The sequence below is a fragment of the Oncorhynchus tshawytscha genome, linkage group LG01 (assembly GCF_018296145.1).
Source record: "Oncorhynchus tshawytscha isolate Ot180627B linkage group LG01, Otsh_v2.0, whole genome shotgun sequence".
Lineage (NCBI taxonomy): Eukaryota > Metazoa > Chordata > Actinopteri > Salmoniformes > Salmonidae > Oncorhynchus > Oncorhynchus tshawytscha.
This window is the reverse complement of record NC_056429.1, coordinates 72,436,819-72,456,592: the sequence shown is the minus strand read 5'-3', so window position 1 is coordinate 72,456,592 and position 19,774 is coordinate 72,436,819. Positions and strand designations below refer to the sequence as shown.

The window sequence follows — 19,774 nt, the reverse complement described above, 5'->3', positions numbered from 1 at the left end:
AATATTCACTGGAGTTGCTTACCAAGACATCATTGAATGTTCCTGAGTGACCTAGTTACAGTTTTGACTTAAATAGGCTTGAACATTATATGCAAATATTGTACAATCCAGGTGTGAAAATATCTTAGACTCGCAGCTGTAATTGCTGCCAAAGGTGATTCTAACATTTATTGACTCAGGGGTGTGAATACTTATGTAAATGAGAGATTTCTGTATTTCATTTTCAATAAATGTGCAGAAATGTCAAAAGTGTTTTCACTTTGTCATTATAGGGTATAGGTGGGTGAGAAAAATATCTATTTTGAATTCTGGCTGTTACACAACAAATTGTGGAATAAGTTAAGGGGTATTGATAGTTTCTGAAGGCACTGTATGTGTCCCAAAAATATTATTTCTGTGTTTATTTTTTGTAAACTTCAGGAAAATACTAAATTTCATGTATGTAGTTGTTCCATGTATACACGGTTACCCATAAATTGATCATGTAAAAAAAAAATTAAACCATCAGCCAAGGAAATCACAATTCATTCCTGCTTAATAGGTCATCCTGAGGAATATAGCCATGTTTCTTGTCCCCAGCTAAACTTCATGGAGAGGGGAGTGGCCCACTGCATTTTCCTGTCATCATAACCTAACCCGGAACAGAAAAACTCCAAACAGAATGCATTTACACATAAAAAATAGGCCTTACATTTAGATATTTTTCCTTATTTCAGACCATAAACCATGAGTTATCCAGGATACCCACCCCAAGCTGGAGGCTATCCCCCTCAGCCGGGCGCCTACCCACCCCAGGCAGGAGGCTATCCACCCCAGGCAGGAGGCTATCCACCCCAGGCAGGTGGTTACCCCCCACAGGCTGGTGGTTACCCCCCTCAGGCTGGTGGCTATCCACCACAGCCTGGAGCTGGAGGGTACCCAGCCATACCCCCAGCAGGTAAGGCCTCAGGACATCAGATCATTATATGCCTAATATATGCACATGCAGCATGTTTTATATGTTTTATTCTCTAAACAACCTTCGCTGTGCTGAGAGACAACACTCACAGACCAACTTGTGACTGACATAGTACTCCCATTCTGTGTGCCCTGAGTATCACTCTGCTGACTAGAATTGGCAAGTGTGTTTATTGCTAGTCCTGGTGTTTCATTCCAAAGCCAATTTAATACGGACCCATTTCTTTACCTCTCTGCCCTAGCAGCAATAACAGATATTTGTTAAAACGTCTCTAGTATGAAGTTTAAGCACTTTCTATTTAAAATAGAACAATTATCCTCTGGTTTCTGGTAACCCCTGATTGAAGGATTGATTGATTGATTAATCAATTACTTGACTGGTTGACGACAATCATATACAACCACAACATCAAAGCAAAACAGTCCAAACTTTTGTAAAACAGTAGTAATAGTACATAGTGATTTGCCATAAACAGTTTAGTGGCATGCCCATCTATGTCATCTGTTACAGATAGTTGGGGAGGTGGTGCTGGTTTCCCCGCCTTTGGTCTTGATAATCTGTCCAACCCTGGATTCAACGCAGGCAATCTCCCAGCCATGGTAAGTCTGGCATGAAAATACAGTACAACCGCACCCCCCACCCCCCCATGAATTGCATGTCCAATAATGGAAATCACAACCCAATTATTGACTTCTTACCCAGGTCATCTTTTTCTCATATCTATCTATGTTGCAGCTTTCTTGTTAACCTTCCTAATAGTCTCTCTCGCGTGACTAAAATAATGTAGCTCATGTTTATTAGCTTAGATAGTGCTTCAAAAACATAATAATTTGCTGCAACCTTCTCTTTCACTGTTGTAATCCTTCAAAACTCCATGTTTTGTATACTTTATTTTTTATATTGTCTTTTATTTTCTCTTTATTAAAAAAACAAAAGCAAATGTTTAATCAACATCTATAATACATAATTGATTATTTACAAAACAGCTTTGCTTGCAGATTAATTGAAACCAATCAGCTTCCTGCACATTTTATTGGATGCCCACTTCTGCTCCAATCACATGCCAACCCGATCTCCGCAGCCATGTTCACCTCTGGTGGATACCCCCACCCTGCCCCCCAGCCCCCTAACCAACAGCCCTATGGTATGTACCCCCAGCCAGGAGGACAGATGCCCCAGCCTCAAGGCCCAGGCATGGCCTATCCAGGCCAGCCCATGCCTGGCTACCCACGGGCACCCTCACCCAACCCCTCCATGCCGGGTTACGGAGGAGGACCAGCGCCTAATCAGCCCATGCCAGTGTACCCTCAAGCCCCGTCGCCCAACCCGTCCATGCCTGGAGGTGGAGCCATTCCAGTCTCTCCTGCCATCAATGTAAGACACACTGGGAGGATTTAACCCTATTTTGACAATTGTCCTTCAAAATACCATTTTAGGACAGGCATACATCTGGTTAAGGGTCCATACTATATCCAAGGGTTTAAACTTGAATACCTAAATGTTCTGCACTAATATTGATTGGGCTTCTATCGTTTTCTTACTCTTCTTGAGATGTCAATTATAAGAGATTTTGCCAGGAGTTTTACTGGCAAATAACACTGACAGTGTAAAGCAATCAGGTTTCATTATGGATGAATTCCCTTTTCTTTCAGAGAGGATTCAGGGGAAGCATCAAGGTTTATCCGGGAGCAGACCCACTGAGAGATGTGGAGGTTCTGAGGAAAGCCATGAAGGGCTTTGGTGAGTTGGTTAAATAGACCCTGTCCAGAAACAACCCCTAGCCCCTTAAACTGGAGTCTCGTGAGTGAGTTAGACCCTGATCAGAAACAACCCCTAACCTTTTATACATTGGTCCAGTGATTGAGTTAGTTAGTGGCCAGCAATATTTATCATTGCCTGTATCCGCTACGGAGCCGCAGTCAAACGACCACCCCTCATCACTGTCAAACGCTCCCTAAAACACTTCTGTAAGCAGGCCTTTCTAATCGACCTGGCCCGGGTATCCTGGAAGGACATTGACCTCATCCCGTCAGTTGAGGATGCCTGGTCATTCTTTATGCCTTCGATGCCTATAGCCTTGTAGAAGTATCACGTATGCATACAAAGTAACTTCCTCACCATTTTAGATAAGCATGCTCCGTTCAAAAAATGCAGAACTAAGAACAGATACAGTCCTTGGTTCACCCCAGACCTGACTGCCCTCGACCAGCACAAAAACATCCTGTGGCGGACTGCAATAGCATCGAATAGTCCCCGGGATATGCAACTGTTCAGGGAAGTCCGGAACCAATACACGCAGTCAGTCAGGAAAGCTAAGGCCAGCTTCTTCAGGCAGAAGTTTGCATCCTGTAGCTCCAACTCCAAAAAAGTTCTGGGACACTGTGAAGTCCATGGAGAACAAGAGCACCTCCTCCCAGCTGCCCACTGAACTGAGGCTAGGTAACACGGTCACCACCGATAAATCCATGATTATCGAAAACTTCAATAAACATTTCTCAACGGCTGGCCATACCTTCCACCTGGCTACTCCAACCTCGGCCAACAGCTCCGCCCCCGGCAGCTCCTCGCCCAAGCCTCTCCAGGTTCTCCTTTACCCAAATCCAGATAGCAGATGTTCTGAAAGAGCTGCAAAACCTGGACCCGTACAAATCAGCTGGGCTTGACAATCTGGACCCCCTATTTCTGAAACTATCCGCCGCCATTGTCGCAACCCCTATTACCAGCCTGTTCAACCTCTCTTTCATATCGTCTGAGATCCCCAAGGATTGAAAGCTGCCGCAGTCATCCCCCTCTTCAAAGGGGGAGACACCCTGGACCCAAACTGTTACAGACCTATATCCATCCTGCCCTGCCTATCTAAGGTCTTCGAAAGCCAAGTCAACAAACAGGTCACTGACCATCTCGAATCCCACCGTACCTTCTCCGCTGTGCAATCTGGTTTCCGAGCCGGTCACGGGTGCACCTCAGCCACACTCAAGGTACTAAACGATATCATAACCGCCATCGATAAAAGACAGTACTGTGCAGCCGTCTTCATTGACCTTGCCAAGGCTTTCGACTCTGTCAATCACCATATTCTTATCGGCAGACTCAGTAGCCTCGGTTTTTCGGATGACTGCCTTGCCTGGTTCACCAATTACTTTGCAGACAGAGTTCAGTGTGTCAAATCGGAGGGCATGCTGTCCGGTCCTCTGGCAGTCTCTATGGGGGTGCCACAGGGTTCAATTCTCGGGCCGACTCTTTTCTCTGTATATATCAATGATGTTGCTCTTGCTGCGGGCGATTCCCTGATCCACCTCTACGCAGACGACACCATTCTATATACTTTCGGCCCGTCATTGGACACTGTGCTATCTAACCTCCAAACGAGCTTCAATGCCATACAACACTCCTTCCGTGGCCTCCAACTGCTCTTAAACGCTAGTAAAACCAAATGCATGCTTTTCAACCGATCGCTGCCTGCACCCGCATGCCCGGGTGACAGCATCACCACCCTGGATGGTTCCGACCTTGAATATGTGGACATCTATAAGTACCTAGGTGTCTGGCTAGACTGCAAACTCTCCTTCCAGACTCATATCAAACATCTCCAATCAAATGCATGCTTTTCAACCGATCGCTGCCTGCACCCGCACGGGTGCAGGCATCACCCCTGGATGGTTCCGACCTTGAATATGTGGACATCTATAAGTACCTAGGTGTCTGGCTAGACTGCAAACTCTCCGAAAATCAAATCAAGAGTCGGCTTTCTATTCCGCAACAAAGCCTCCTTCACTCACGCCGCCAAGCTTACCCTAGTAAAACTGACTATCCTACCGATCCTCGACTTCGGCGATGTCATCTACAAAATGGCTTCCAACACTCTACTCAGCAAACTGGATGCAGTCTATTACAGTGCCATCCGTTTTGTCACTAAAGCACCTTATACCACCCACCACTGCGACCTGTATGCTCTAGTCGTCTGGCCCTCGTTACATATTCGTCGCCAGACCCACTGGCTCCAGGTCATCTACAAGTCCATGCTAGGTAAAGCTCCGCCTTATCTCAGTTCACTGGTCAAGATGGCAACACCATCCGTAGCACGCGCTCCAGCAGGTGTATCTCACTGATCATCCCTAAAGCCAACACCTCATTTGGCCGCCTTTCGTTCCAGTACTCTGCTGCCTGTGACTGGAACGAATTGCAAAAATCGCTGAAGTTGGAGACTTATCTCCCTCACCAACTTCAAACATCAGCTATCTGAGCAGCTAACCGATCGCTGCAGCTGTACATAGTCTATTGGTAAATAGCCCACCCATTTTCACCTACCTCATCCCCATACTGTTTTTATTTATTTACTTTTCTGCTCTTTTGCACACCAATATCTCTACCTGTACATGACCATCTGATCATTTATCACTCCAGTGTTAATCTGCAAAATTGTAATTATTCGCCTACCTCCTCATGCCTTTTGCACACATTGTATATAGACTCCCCCCTTTGTTTTCTACTGTGTTATTGACTTGTTAATTGTTTATTCCATGTGTAACTCTGTGTTGTCTGCTCACACTGCTATGCTTTATCTTGGCCAGGTCGCAGTTGCAAATGAGAACTTGTTCTCAACTAGCCTACCTGGTTAAATAAAGGTGAAAATAAAAATAAAAATAAAATTTGACGTTTGTATATACAGTGTGTATGATATTATAAATACCTCACATGCGACTCGTAATAAGACTAAGCAATTGGCCAATACATTTTTTATCTGACTCATAAAGATAATTACCAATATGCAAAAGACTACAGTTAAACCATGTGCAATCGAGTATAATGCGTTTAGCTGACTAAGGAATGGTCATGGGAAGTGACTATCAAAGCAAGTATTATTTCATAACTGTAAAATGAATACAAGACATAAAGTTTAAGTTATAAGGTTATACTGACATTAACAAAGCATTATTGTAGGCATATACACTACCAGTCAAGTTTTAGAACACCTACTCATTCAAGGGTTTTTCTTTATTTTTTACTATTTGCTACATTGTAGAATAATAGTGAAGACATCAACACTATGAAATAACACATATGGAATCATGTAGTAACTAAAACAGTGTTAAGCAAATCAAAATATATTTTATATTAAAACATTTTTAAATAGCCATCCTTTGCCTTGATGACAGCTTTGCATAATCTTGGGATTCTCTCAACCAGCTTCACCTGGAATGCTTTTCCAACAGTCTTGAAGGAGTTCCCACATATGCTGAGCACTTGTTGGCTGCTTTTCCTTCTAAATTTAAATCCATCTAAATTTCGTTGAGGTCAGGTGATTGTGGAGGTCAGGTCATCTGATGCAGCACTCCATCACTCTCCTTCTTGGTAAAATAGCCCTAACACAGCCCACAGTGTGTTGGCTTATTGTCCTGTTGAAAAATAAATGATAGTCCCACTAAGCCCAAACCAGATTGGATGGCATATAGCTGCAGAATGCTGTGGTAGCCATGCTGGTTAAGTGTGCCTTGAATTCTAAATAAATCACAGACAGTGTCACCAGAAAAGCACCCCCACACCATATCACCTCCTCCTTCAAGCTTCACGGTGGGAAATACACATGCGGAGATCATCCGTTCAACCATACCGCGTCTCACAAAGACACGGCGGTTGAAACCAAAAATCTCCAATTTGGACTCCAGACCAAAGGACACATTTCCACCGGTCTAATGTCCATTGCTCATATTTCTTGGCCCAAGCAAGTCTCTTCTTCTTATTGGTGTCCTTTAGTAGTGGGTTCTTTGCAGCAATTCAACCATGAAGGCCTGATTCACGCAGTCTCCTCTGAACAGTTGATGTTGAGATGTCTGTTACTTGAACTCTGTGAAGCATTTATTTGGGCTGCAATTTCTGAGGCAGGTAACTCTAATGAAATGATACTCTGCAGCAGAGGTAACTGTAGGTCTTCCATTCGTGTGGAGGTCCTCATGAGAGACAGTTTCATCATAGCGCTTGATGGTTTATACGACTGCACTTGAAGGAACTTTCAAAGTTCATTAAGTTTTCCGTATTGACTGACCTTTGTGTTTTAAAGTAATGATGGACTGTAGTTTCTCTTTGCTTATTTGACCTGTTCTTGCCATAATATGGACTTGGTCTTTTATTATTACCAGGGCTATCTTCTGTATACCAACCATACCTTGTCACAACACAACTGTTTGGCTCAAATGCATTAAGAAGGAAAGAAATTCCACAAATTAACTTTAAGGAGGCACACCTGTTAATTGAAATGCATTCCAGGTGACTATCTCATGAAGCTGACTGAGAGAATGCCAAGAGCATGCAAAGCTGTCATCAAGGCAAAGGGTGGCTATTTGAAAAATCTCAAATATAAAATATATTTAGATTTGTTTAATACTTTCGGTTACTACATGATTCCATATGTGTTATTTCATAGTTTTGATGTCTTCACTAGTATTCTACAATGTAGAAAATATTAAAAAGAAATAACAATTCTTGAATGAGTAGGTGTTCTAAAACTTTTGACCGTGTGTAGATGTGTAGATTCTAAGGTTAACTTACAAGGCAAAGCATGGACAAAGAGATGCTTACTAGCCAGAGACCTAGAAGCCGAGGAAATTAGAATTGATCATACAACCTTCCTCCATGGACTGGATACAGGATAAGAGACAGAACAAAGGCATTTAATTCCATTTATAACATCTGAAGGTGTATCCTTTCAACCCAGAACCAATCACCTTTGATCAATCAAACGATACAAAGTTTACAGTGTAACCTGACCACCAAGGCCCAATCTCCGCAGGGTGTCACAGCATTTAAATGATTTTGTGGGGGATGAGACCAGTGTAAATATGACATAATTCCTGAGAGGACCATAAAACCTTTTTGCATATAGTAATTCAGATTTCACCCTGTACAGATACAAGTAACCACAGAGATCATACATGCACATAGTTAGCATCAGAGTTATCCTCAGTGAACACGTTTCAGATATATACCAAACATGGATACTATAGTACTATTCAATCACATTCAATAGTCAGTCTTCTGAATACTGTAACAGAGAGAAACATTTTGGTGGAAGGGGGGGGCTGACTAGTCCTTTGGCATTGTCTCCTGTCTTCCAACTCCAGGTGTCAGAGAGCACATGAATAAGGGCCGAGCAAACATTAAGCCCTATCTAATCTTGGAACCAGAAACAAATATTACATGCGTAATGGCCAGATGTCACGAGAGAATAGGCCCTGTCCACACAACCCCTTGTCAGTAACCTTATACAATACACACTTGTGTAGATCTGAAAGGAATGGATAGGTAAATTCAACACTAGCAATGACATTGCCTTCTATCATTGAGCCTCAATCTTTGAATTACTTAATTATGTATGGATACCTGGTCATGATATTTGCTGAGCTATACTAGTAAAAAAAATGATGTTATAAACTCATGAAGGGAAATGGATGGGCAGTTTTGAATATGTGTTCTGACAGGGAACTTGTCCTACAGGTACTGATGAACAGGCCATCATAGACCTGCTAGGGAGTCGCTCAAACATACAGCGTGTTCCCATGCTTGCGGCCTTCAAAACTTCCTACGGAAAGGTAATACAGTTACATTTAAAAACGTGATACTTTATTTATCTAATTTGAGTTATTATGGAACAAATTAATATAATGAGTGTTACAGCATCATACAATGATCTGTATAAGTGAGGTTCAGGGAGGGTCAGAGGGTATATCTCAACAGCAGCTGATGGTTCTGCCAGTTAACGATGTATCTGGGGGACTTGATTCCCTCAGACCCCATTATAGCAGTACCCGGAACACACATGGCACAGCAGTTGAACACAGATAGCATTAATGCTTGAAGTGGACTGAAGTTGTTCCCGCCACTCATTTTGGGTGCCGGTACGCTTTCTATATATTTGCCGTTACTTATCATATTTTACAGCCAATATTCTAAAAGAGGTGTCAGTACTCAAGCAGTACAGGAAATGACGGTGCTGATATTCAAGTTATAGAACAGTGAAAGTGCTTGTTCTCTGTACCACTGAGCACCAGCCCAACTCAAGAATATCTTGGTTAGCATTGAATTATACCAAGCTTGTATCCCCTTACCTTCCTAGGATCTGGTTAAGGATCTGAAGTCAGAGCTGTCAGGGAACTTTGAGAAGCTGGTGCTGGCCATGTTGAAGACCCCAGCCCAGCTTGATGCATATGAACTCAAAGATGCCATTAAGGTTTGTGAAAGGGTTTTTATAATCACTGACATGGATCTCTCTTAGCGTGTGTGTGTGTTTGCGTTCGTACGTGCAAACAAGTGGAATGTTTTTGTTTCGTGTTTGACACAACTAGCTAAACTAGTTTAACGAAATGAGAAATAGTCATATTCATGTCATAAACCTACCAACTGTTCTCTACTGTATGTTCTGACAGGGTGCAGGGACAGACGAGGCTTGTCTGATAGAGATCCTGTCCTCTCGCTCCAACGCAGAGATCAGAGAGATCAACATGGTCTACAAGACAGGTAAGTTCCTCAGGTAGACACACACTACAGGGACGACAGATAGCGTTGAGGAAAAAACCTTTGAAATAAATATGAGAAGTGTACTGCTCTGTACTGTGCTGTGTAAGAAAGCTGTGCGTGTTATTTCAGAGAATAAGAAGTCACTGGAAGATGCCATCAGTGGGGACACCTCAGGACACTTCCGTAGACTCCTCATCTCTCTGGCCCAGGTACAGCCTATGGCCCATAGATGTAGAATAATGTATACATTAGAAATACATATACATAGGAATAGATACAGTACATACAGTTGAAGTCGGAGGTTTACATACACGTTTGTCAAATACCTTGAAACTCAGTTTTTCACAATTCCTTACATTGAATCCTAGTAAAACATTCCCTGTCTTAGGTCAGTTAGGATCACCACTTTATTTTAAGAATGTGAAATGTCAGAATAATAGTAGAGTTATTTATTTCAGCTTTTATTTCTTTCATCACATTCCCAGTGGGTCAGAAGTTTACATATACTCAATTAGAATTTGGTAGCATTGCCTTTAAATTGTTTAACTTGGGTCAAACATTTCAGGTACCCTTCCACACGCTTCCCACAATAAGTTGGGTAAATTTTGGCCCATTCCTCCTGACAGTGCTGGTGTAACTAACTCCTAGCTCGCACACGCTTTTTCAGTTCTGTCCACACATTTTCTACAGGATTGAGGTCAGGGCTTTGTGATGGCCACTCCAATACCTTGACTTTGTTGTCCTTAATCCATTTTGCCACACCTTTGGAAGTATGCTTGGGGTCATTGTCCATGTGGTAGACCCATTTGCAACCAAGCTTTAACTTCCTGATTGATGTCTTGAGATGTTGCTTGAATATAGCCACATAATTTTCCTGCCTCATGATACCATCTATTTTATGAAGTGCACCAGTCCCTCCTGCAGCAAAGCACCCCCACAACATGATACTTTTGTACCTGTTTCCTCAAGCATCTTCACAAGGTCCTTTGCTGTTGTTCTGGGATTGATTTGCACTTTTTGCACCAAGGTACGTTGATCTCTAGGAGACAGAACGTGTCTCCTTCCTGAGTGGTATGATGGCTGTGTGGTCCCCTGGTGTTTATACTTGCAAACTATTGTTTGTACAGATGAACGTGGTACCTTCAGGCGTTTGGACATTGCTCCCAATGATGAACCAGACTTGTGGTTGAAGTCTGTGGTTGAAAAAGTGGTTGAAAAAGGAGTTTTACATTTGTGCAGTTTTGTAACATTTCATACAAATCAAATCAAATCAAATTTTATTTGTCACATACACATGGTTAGCAGATGTTAATGCGAGTGTAGCGAAATGCTTGTGCTTCTAGTTCCGACAATGCAGTAATAACGAGCAAGTAATCTAACTAACAATTCCAAAAAAAACTACTGTCATACACAGTGTAAGGGGATAAAGAATATGTACATAAGGATATATGAATGAGTGATGGTACAGAGCAGCATAGGCAAGATACAGTAGATGATATCGAGTACAGTATATACATATGAGATAAGTATGTAAACCAAGTGGCATAGTTAAAGTGGCTAGTGATACATGTATTACATAAGGATGCAGTCGATGATATAGAGTACAGTATCAACGTATGCATATGAGATGAACAATGTAGGGTAAGTAACATTATATAAGGTAGCATTGTTTAAAGTGGCTAGTGATATATTTACATCATTTCCCATCAATTCCCATGATTAAAGTGGCTGGAGTAGAGTCAGTGTCATTGACAGTGTGTTGGCAGTAGCCACTCAATGTTAGTGGTGGCTGTTTAACAGTCTGATGGCCTTGAGATAGAAGCTGTTTTTCAGTCTCTCGGTCCCAGCTTTGATGCACCTGTACTGACCTCGCCTTCTGGATGGCAGCGGGGTGAACAGGCAGTGGCTCGGGTGGTTGATGTCCTTGATGATCTTTATGGCCTTCCTGTAGCATCGGGTGGTGTAGGTGTCCTGGAGGGCAGGTAGTTTGCCCCCGGTGATGCGTTGTGCAGACCTCACTACCCTCTGGAGAGCCTTACGGTTGAGGGCGGTGCAGTTGCCATACCAGGCGGTGATACAGCCCGCCAGGATGCTCTCGATTGTGCATCTGTAGAAGTTTGTGAGTGCTTTTGGTGACAAGCCGAATTTCTTCAGCCTCCTGAGGTTGAAGAGGCGCTGCTGCGCCTTCCTCACGATGCTGTCTGTGTGAGTGGACCAATTCAGTTTGTCTGTGATGTGTATGCCGAGGAACTTAAAACTTGCTACCCTCTCCACTACTGTTCCATCGATGTGGATGGGGGTGTTCCCTCTGCTGTTTCCTGAAGTCCACAATCATCTCCTTAGTTTTGTTGACGTTGAGTGTGAGGTTATTTTCCTGACACCACACTCCGAGGGCCCTCACCTCCTCCCTGTAGGCCGTCTCGTCGTTGTTGGTAATCAAGCCTACCACTGTTGTGTCGTCCGCAAACTTGATGATTGAGTTGGAGGCGTGCATGGCCACGCAGTCGTGGGTGAACAGGGAGTACAGGAGAGGGCTCAGAACGCACCCTTGTGGGGCCCCAGTGTTGAGGATCAGCGGGGAGGAGATGTTGTTGCCTACCCTCACCACCTGGGGCGGCCCGTCAGGAAGTCCAGTACCCAGTTGCACAGGGCGGGGTCGAGACCCAGGGTCTCGAGCTTGATGACGAGCTTGGAGGGTACTATGGTGTTGAATGCCGAGCTGTAGTCGATGAACAGCATTCTCACATAGGTATTCCTCTTGTCCAGATGGGTTAGGGCAGTGTGCAGTGTGGTTGAGATTGCATCGTCTGTGGACCTATTTGGGCGGTAAGCAAATTGGAGTGGGTCAAGGGTGTCAGGTAGGGTGGAGGTGATATGGTCCTTGACTAGTCTCTCAAAGCACTTCATGATGACGGATGTGAGTGCTACGGGGCGGTAGTCGTTTAGCTCAGTTACCTTAGCTTTCTTGGGAACAGGAACAATGGTGGCCCTCTTAAAGCATGTGGGAACAGCAGACTGGTATAGGGATTGATTGAATATGTCCGTAAACACACCGGCCAGCTGGTCTGCGCATGCTCTGAGGGCGCGGCTGGGGATGCCGTCTGGGCCTGCAGCCTTGCGAGGGTTAACACGTTTAAATGTCTTACTCACTTCGGCTGCAGTGAAGGAGAGACCGCATGTTTCCGTTGCAGGCCGTGTCAGTGGCACTGTATTGTCCTCAAAGCGGGCAAAAAAGTTATTTAGTCTGCCTGGGAGCAAGACATCCTGGTCTGTGACTGGGCTGGGTTTCTTCCTGTAGTCCGTGATTGACTGTAGACCCTGCCACATACCTCTTGTGTCTGAGCCGTTGAATTGAGATTCTACTTTGTCTCTGTACTGGCGCTTAGCTTGTTTGATAGCCTTGCGGAGGGAATAGCTGCACTGTTTGTATTCAGTCATGTTACCAGACACCTTGCCCTGATTAAAAGCAGTGGTTCGTGCCTTCAGTTTCACACGAATGCTGCCATCAATCCATGGTTTCTGGTTAGGGAATGTTTTAATCGTTGCTATGGGAACGACATCTTCAACGCACGTTCTAATGAACTCGCACACCGTATCAGCGTATTCGTCAATGTTGTTGTCTGACGCAATACGAAACATCTCCCAGTCCACGTGATGGAAGCAGTCTTGGAGTGTGGAGTCAGCTTGGTCGGACCAGCGTTGGACAGACCTCAGCGTGGGAGCTTCTTGTTTTAGTTTCTGTCTGTAGGCAGGGATCAACAAAATGGAGTCGTGGTCAGCTTTTCCGAAAGGGGGCGGGGCAGGGCCTTATATGCGTCGCGGAAGTTAGAGTAACAATGATCCAGGGTCTTTCCACCCCTGGTTGCGCAATCGATATGCTGATAAAATTTAGGGAGTCTTGTTTTCAGATTAGCCTTGTTAAAATCCCCAGCTACAATGAATGCAGCCTCCGGATAAATCGTTTCCAGTTTGCAGAGAGTTAAATAAAGTTCGTTCAGAGCCATCGATGTGTCTGCTTGGAGGGGGATATATACGGCTGTGATTATAATCGAAGAGAATTCTCTTGGTAGATAATGCGGTCTACATTTGATTGTGAGGAATTCTAAATCAGGTGAACAGAAGGATTTGAGTTCCTGTATGTTTCTTTCATCACACCATGTCACGTTGGCCATAAGACATACGCCCCCGCCCCTCTTCTTACCAGAAAGATGTTTGTTTCTGTCGGCGCGATGCGTGGAGAAACCCGCTGGCTGCACCGCTTCGGATTGCGTCTCTCCAGTTAGCCATGTTTCCGTGAAGCAGAGAACGTTACAGTCTCTGATGTCCCTCTGGAATGCTACCCTTGCTCGGATTTCATCAACCTTGTTGTCAAGAGACTGGACATTGGCAAGAAGAATGCTAGGGAGTGGTGCACGATGTGCCCGTCTCCGGAGTCTGACCAGAAGACCGCTTCGTTTCCCTCTTTTTCTGAGTCGTCTTTTTTTTTTGGTCGCTGCATGTGATCCACTCGGTTACACTGGTTGTAAGGCAGAACACAGGATCCGCATCGCGAAAAACATATTCTTGGTCGTACTGATGGTGAGTTGACGCTGATCTTATATTCAGTAGTTCTTCTCGGCTGTATGTAAAGAAACCTAAGATGACCTGGGGTACTAGTGTAAGAAATAACACGTAAAAAAACAAAAAACTGCATAGTTTCCTAGGAACGCGAGCGAGGCGGCCATCTCTGTCGGCGCCGGAAGTAATTTGTACTCTTTGTGCCATGGGGCAGAGATACTTTTTGAAGTTTTAAAGCAAATTTCCTGCAATTCTACACATTTTGCCATGACTTATGCCATGTTAGTGATATCTGAGTGAGAGTGACTAATAAAATCAATGGGACCCCCTGGATGTCAAGGCCCTGCGTGCCCTGTCAGTATTCACCCATTAACACTGCAAGGTGTAGATAACTGGCTGGACTAATTTACTAACCTACTTGTTAGCTGACATGGTTAATTGAGTGACTGTCAGTGACTGAAAAAACAAGAGAAAAACTGCTGATGCACAACCAAATGCCTAACTTGCACGTTGGATATTCTACCATTCTAACTCTCAACAGTTCCAGTCGGGGTCCCTAAGCGATCGCTTATGTTGCCTATGCCTGCAGCTGGCCCTGATTATGTGTTGTGTTTGTGCTCTCAGGGTAATAGAGATGAAAAGAGAGACCGTGGACATCTCTGTAGCCAAACAAGATGCCCAGGTAAATTGCCATTTCTTATCTATAATGGACCTTGTGATGTCTAATCTACAGACTGTATTGTGTCTTCAACATACTTAGGGACAGGTGTTTTTCATTCAATTTGAGCTGGAAAAACTCAGGACCCTACACGGCATACTTTAAATCTCTACCTACTCATTGAAAGATGCCTGTGTGTATTGTGTACCCTCTGTCCAGGCCCTGTATGCTGCTGGAGAGAACAAGGTGGGAACAGATGAGTCCAAGTTCAATGCCATCCTGTGTGCCAGGAGCAAACCCCACCTCAGAGCAGGTAACTACAGGGGAGAGGAATGGTACTGTAAGAAGTCAAATATCAATTAAATGTACACTCACTTGCCAGTTTATTAGGTACACCACCCATTCACAAATATGGTTCACTCCTTCAGGCAGTGAGTAACGTGGCCGTGGCTTGCTATATAAAGCAAACAGGCAGACAGGCATCGAAGCATTCAGTTACTGTTAGAATCTACGGTAGAATGGGCATAACTAGTGACCTAAAGGACTTTGAGCGTAGTATGGTCTTCAGTGTCAGGCGCACCGGTTCCAGTATCTCAGAAACGGCTGCCCTCCTGGGCTTTTCACGCACGAGAGTGTCTAGGGTTGACAGAAAATTGTGCGACAAACAAAAAACATCCAGTCGGCTGCGGTCCTGTGGGCGAAAACAGCTTGTTGATGAGAAGTCGAAGGAGAATGGCAAGAATCGCGCAAGCTAACATGCTGGCCACAAACATGCAAACAACGCCGCAACACAACAGTGGTGTGCAGAACGCACAACTCGTTAAACCCTGTCACGGATGGGCTATTGCAGCAGACGACCACACTGGGTTCCTATCAGCTACAAAAAGCAGCTCAAGTGGGCACGCAATCACCAACACTGGACAATTAAGGAGTGAAAAATATTGCCTGGTGTGACAAATCCCAGTTCCTGTTGCATCATGCTGATGGCCGAGTCAGGATTTGGCGTAAGCAGCATGAGTCCATGGACACATCCTGCCTGGTATCAACAGTACAGTCTGGTGGTGTAATGGTGTGGGGAATATTTTCCTGGCACACGTTAGGTCCCTTGATACCAATTGAGCAACGTTTGAATGCCACACCTTGTAGAATCCATGCCTCGAGGAATTCCGGCTGTTCAGGAGGCAAAAGGGGTCTGACCCGGTACTAGATGGCCACTGAGTGTATATGAAATATCAGTCCTCTGGTGCTGTCCGCTCATCTTGATTCATAGCTTTTGCCACTACCTTATCCGTGTGTGTGCCTGTGTGTGCGTGCATATGTGCAGTGTTCCATGAGTATCAGCAGATGTGTGGCAGAGACCTAGAGAAGAGCATCGACAGAGAAATGTCTGGAGACCTGGAGAGTGGAATGGTGGCCGTGGGTAAGAGGACACCTTTTGGTTAACACACACCCATTCAGGTCACACCTACAAGTCTCTACGCAAACACATACTAACACTCTATGTCACTCCACTAACAACACACACACAGAGTGAAATACCCAGATGTATGTGTAGGGGATTACCAAAAAAAACCTTGAACAATGGTTCCACCCAATTCCTGTATGGGGTTTCACCGTTTGACGTAACAGTAGCTGAGAATTTATTTTTAAGCTGAATGTGTTATGTTATGGGATTTATATGAATAATGACTAAATGATGTATATATTTAACGTAGAACTATAACTAAACAGTAGAATACTACCCTGTCACTGTATGAATGTATGTATCCTATTATAATCAAAACACTGAATATAACGTGTGTAGTTTTAGTCAAGAATTAGAACGAGGACTTTCTGTTCCTTGTTAGAAACGAATGGAGCTATCGCCAGACCGGCTGGAATACTGTGTTCCTTACAGGACATTCTGTCCCCACCCAGAAAGGGGAGAGACCTTGGGCTTGAAGTAGATTGTTTAACAGGTGACAGACAATGTGAGAAGGCTTGTCAACTATATTGCCATTGTATCTGAGAGGAGGAGGGACATTTATGACGAAATGTGAGGTATATAAACCAATGTACATGGTATTATGAGCAGAGCTCTCGATAAGCACTATTGGCTAAGTTGACTGACCTCTGTCCGTTTAATTTAAATAAGAACATTACAAATTCTTAGAAACAGACAGAGTGTGTTAATTGCATTGGAAAATGAACATGAGAACAAAATTATATTGACAGTTAACACCCATAGCTTACTCATTCTTACTGTGAAAATATGTTATAGAAGATGCTATAACAATATGTGAGTTGTCACACGGTTGCTGTCTGAATGAGTAATTGTTGATGTTATTTTCCTTCACTTGGCTATCGTTGCTCCGGTTAATGGTACAGTAACATGCTTTCAGATTATTTTGACTGGGAGACATCGTTGTTATTATCTGACTTTGTATCAAGAGATGCTCACTCTCCATACACACTTCATAGTAATGATGTGTTGTTTGTTTGTTCCATTATGCATGATGTTTGTCCGTACAGAAGTCATGTTGATGTGGTGTTTAAAAATGTATTTCACGCTACTGACTGTGTTTATCAAACTACATTCATATATTTTCATATACACTGAGTATACAAAACATTATGAACTCTTTGCATGACATAGACTGACCAGGTGAATCCAGGTGAAAGCTATGATCCCTTATTGATGTCACCTGTTAAATCCACTTCAATCAGTGTAGATTAAGGGGAGGAGACAGGTTAAAGAAGGATTTTTAAGCGTTGAGACAATTGAGACATGGATTGTGTATGTGTGCCATTCAGAGGGTGAATGTCCAAGATAGAAAATGTAAGTGCTTTTGAAAGGGGTATGGTAGTCGGTGCCAGGCACATCAATTTGTGTCAGGAACTGCAACACTGCTGGGTTTTTCACGCTTAACAGTTTCCCGTGTGTATCAAGAATAGCCCACCACCCAAAGGCCATCCAACCAACTTGACACAACTGTTGGAAACATTGGTGTCAACATGGGCCAGCAGCCCTGTGGAACACTTTGGACACCTTGTAGAGTCCATGCCCTGACGAATTGAGACTGTTCTGTGGGCAAAAGGGGGTGGTGCAACTCAATATTTGTTATGTTTTGTACACTCAGGGTATTTTCAAGTTCTGGTTTCAGATATGACTTGACAATCTTTTCAGTTTTATCCCTTCATATCATTTTTAACCGTTAGTTTTGTTTGTTTCAGAGAGTTTCCTTCAACACACAGTATCAGTCACCTTGTCTCAAGTCTGTTTGTGCTCTTGCAAACTCAATAGCTTTCATTTTCAAGTTAAACATTTGGCATAACAATGACTGACTAGGAGTTGGCATTGTAGCACAAACAGACTGGGCCATGTTATCAGTCCCTCCCTCCGAAGACTAGCGCCCGCCTACTGAGGTTCATTCTAACCCTCTGCTCTCTCTGTGTTCCAGTCAAGTGTATTAAGAACACACCCGCCTACTTTGCTGAGAGACTTTACAAGGCCATGAAGGTAAGACACGCCCCGTTTCTGTCTGTATGTCTGTCTGTCTGGACTGATTACAACATACTGTACATACAGCACAGAACAACAAAACTGTCCACGACTGATAAGTGAACACTGTTTACACTCACTACATTTTCACTTTACCAGTCCCAATGATATTGCATTGTTATTACAGTAATTGCTTCTGATAACTGTACTCTTTAAATAAGTGTGTGTGTTTTCTCAGGGGGCCGGGACCAAGGACAAAACCCTGATTCGGATAATGGTGACCCGTTCTGAGGTGGACATGTTGGATATCCGTCAGGAATACGTCAAGACATATGGCAAGTCGCTCTACACAGACATCTCTGTAAGTATCTCTCCTTATCACTACACAAATTCCAACACACATACACATACCAGTACCTTCAATAATGCTACTGCTATAGAGCAAGTTAGGCATTCTAGTATGATGTTCTGGACTAGTTTGTTGATGTGTTTGTTGTTGTCTATGACAGGGAGACACTTCAGGGGACTATAAGAAACTGCTGTTAAAGCTGTGTGGAGGGAGCGACTAGAGGAACCATGTCAGCTTTATTTACAGGATGTCCCCCACACTATATCTCCAATGTTTACATATGTACCCATTTACTGACTTATCTATGCATGCACCACAGTCAGCAATACTGTATGCTATGCCATCCATTTTCTTCATTGCAACTTTTAGCACATGTTATGATATGAGAACCTCCAATCATAAAAGCGGTTCCTTTTCTATATTTTGTATGAGCAAGAAAGTATATGTTTTTCCATAAGTGTAATATCAGTGCTGGATATTATAACTTAGTCAGGATAAAAATGCCCTAAAGGTGCAATGTGCAACTTTGATTAGAATTGGAATGTGTGTGCCAATATTATGCATATCTAATTGTAAATGTTAACTAAGTAGTAATTGGTTTAGTTGAAATGTTAAATACATGACTCTGAAGTCAGAATACTTAGCAGCTAAAGTACCAAAGTGTTCGGTTTATATTTGTGTTTATATGGTGTGTGTACACTATCATTGTGGGTTTTTTTGTCTGCTGTTTGCTACAATCTCTTTGAGCATATCTGTCAATCTAACTTCTAACTAAAATCTCAATGCATCACATTTCAGTAACGGTGCTCTGATTTAATATTACATCTGAAAATAAATGTTGAGAAACACCGCTGTTCTTTCCCCTACTGATGATTTCATCCATGCTAATGTTGTTGCATTATACTGTGTTTTAGTCTTGAGGCAAGGAAGAGCACTAATTCCTGTTTCTGACCCCAGGCCCCTGACACTTTCAACAAATGGCTGATGTTCTTGGCCTGTTATTTGTGGAGTCAGTGAGCAAAGGGAGAAAACCGTGCCAGTTGCAATGACCTTTATTTGAAAGCAGCAATATGATTTTGTAGACAAGTCGTTTTTATTTTTTTATTTCACCTTTATTTAACCAGGTAGGTAAGTTGAAACAAGTTCTCATTTACAACTGCGACCTGGCCAAGAATAAAGCATACATACAGCAACACAGAGTTACACATGGAATAAACAAAACATACAGTCAATAATACAGTTGTAGAAAACCTATATACA

At 43.3% G+C, this 19,774-nt stretch overlaps 1 protein-coding gene across 1 annotated transcript in view; it reads left to right on the top strand.

The window, feature by feature from the left end:
• anxa11a (annexin A11a) overlaps nucleotides 1-19,364 on the top strand; it is a 28,616-nt gene extending 9,252 nt beyond the window's left edge. Inside the window, 15 exon segments of the mRNA XM_024429259.2 lie at nucleotides 717-937; nucleotides 1,469-1,557; nucleotides 2,117-2,332; nucleotides 2,611-2,698; nucleotides 8,450-8,544; nucleotides 9,069-9,182; nucleotides 9,379-9,469; nucleotides 9,599-9,678; nucleotides 14,651-14,668; nucleotides 14,670-14,708; nucleotides 14,904-14,997; nucleotides 16,009-16,104; nucleotides 18,125-18,183; nucleotides 18,404-18,526; nucleotides 18,675-19,364. Of these exon segments, the coding sequence (XP_024285027.2) occupies nucleotides 727-937; nucleotides 1,469-1,557; nucleotides 2,117-2,332; nucleotides 2,611-2,698; nucleotides 8,450-8,544; nucleotides 9,069-9,182; nucleotides 9,379-9,469; nucleotides 9,599-9,678; nucleotides 14,651-14,668; nucleotides 14,670-14,708; nucleotides 14,904-14,997; nucleotides 16,009-16,104; nucleotides 18,125-18,183; nucleotides 18,404-18,526; nucleotides 18,675-18,734 (1,473 nt within the window). The 5' untranslated portion in view covers nucleotides 717-726 and the 3' untranslated portion in view covers nucleotides 18,735-19,364.
• Nucleotides 19,365-19,774: the final 410 nt, after the last annotated feature.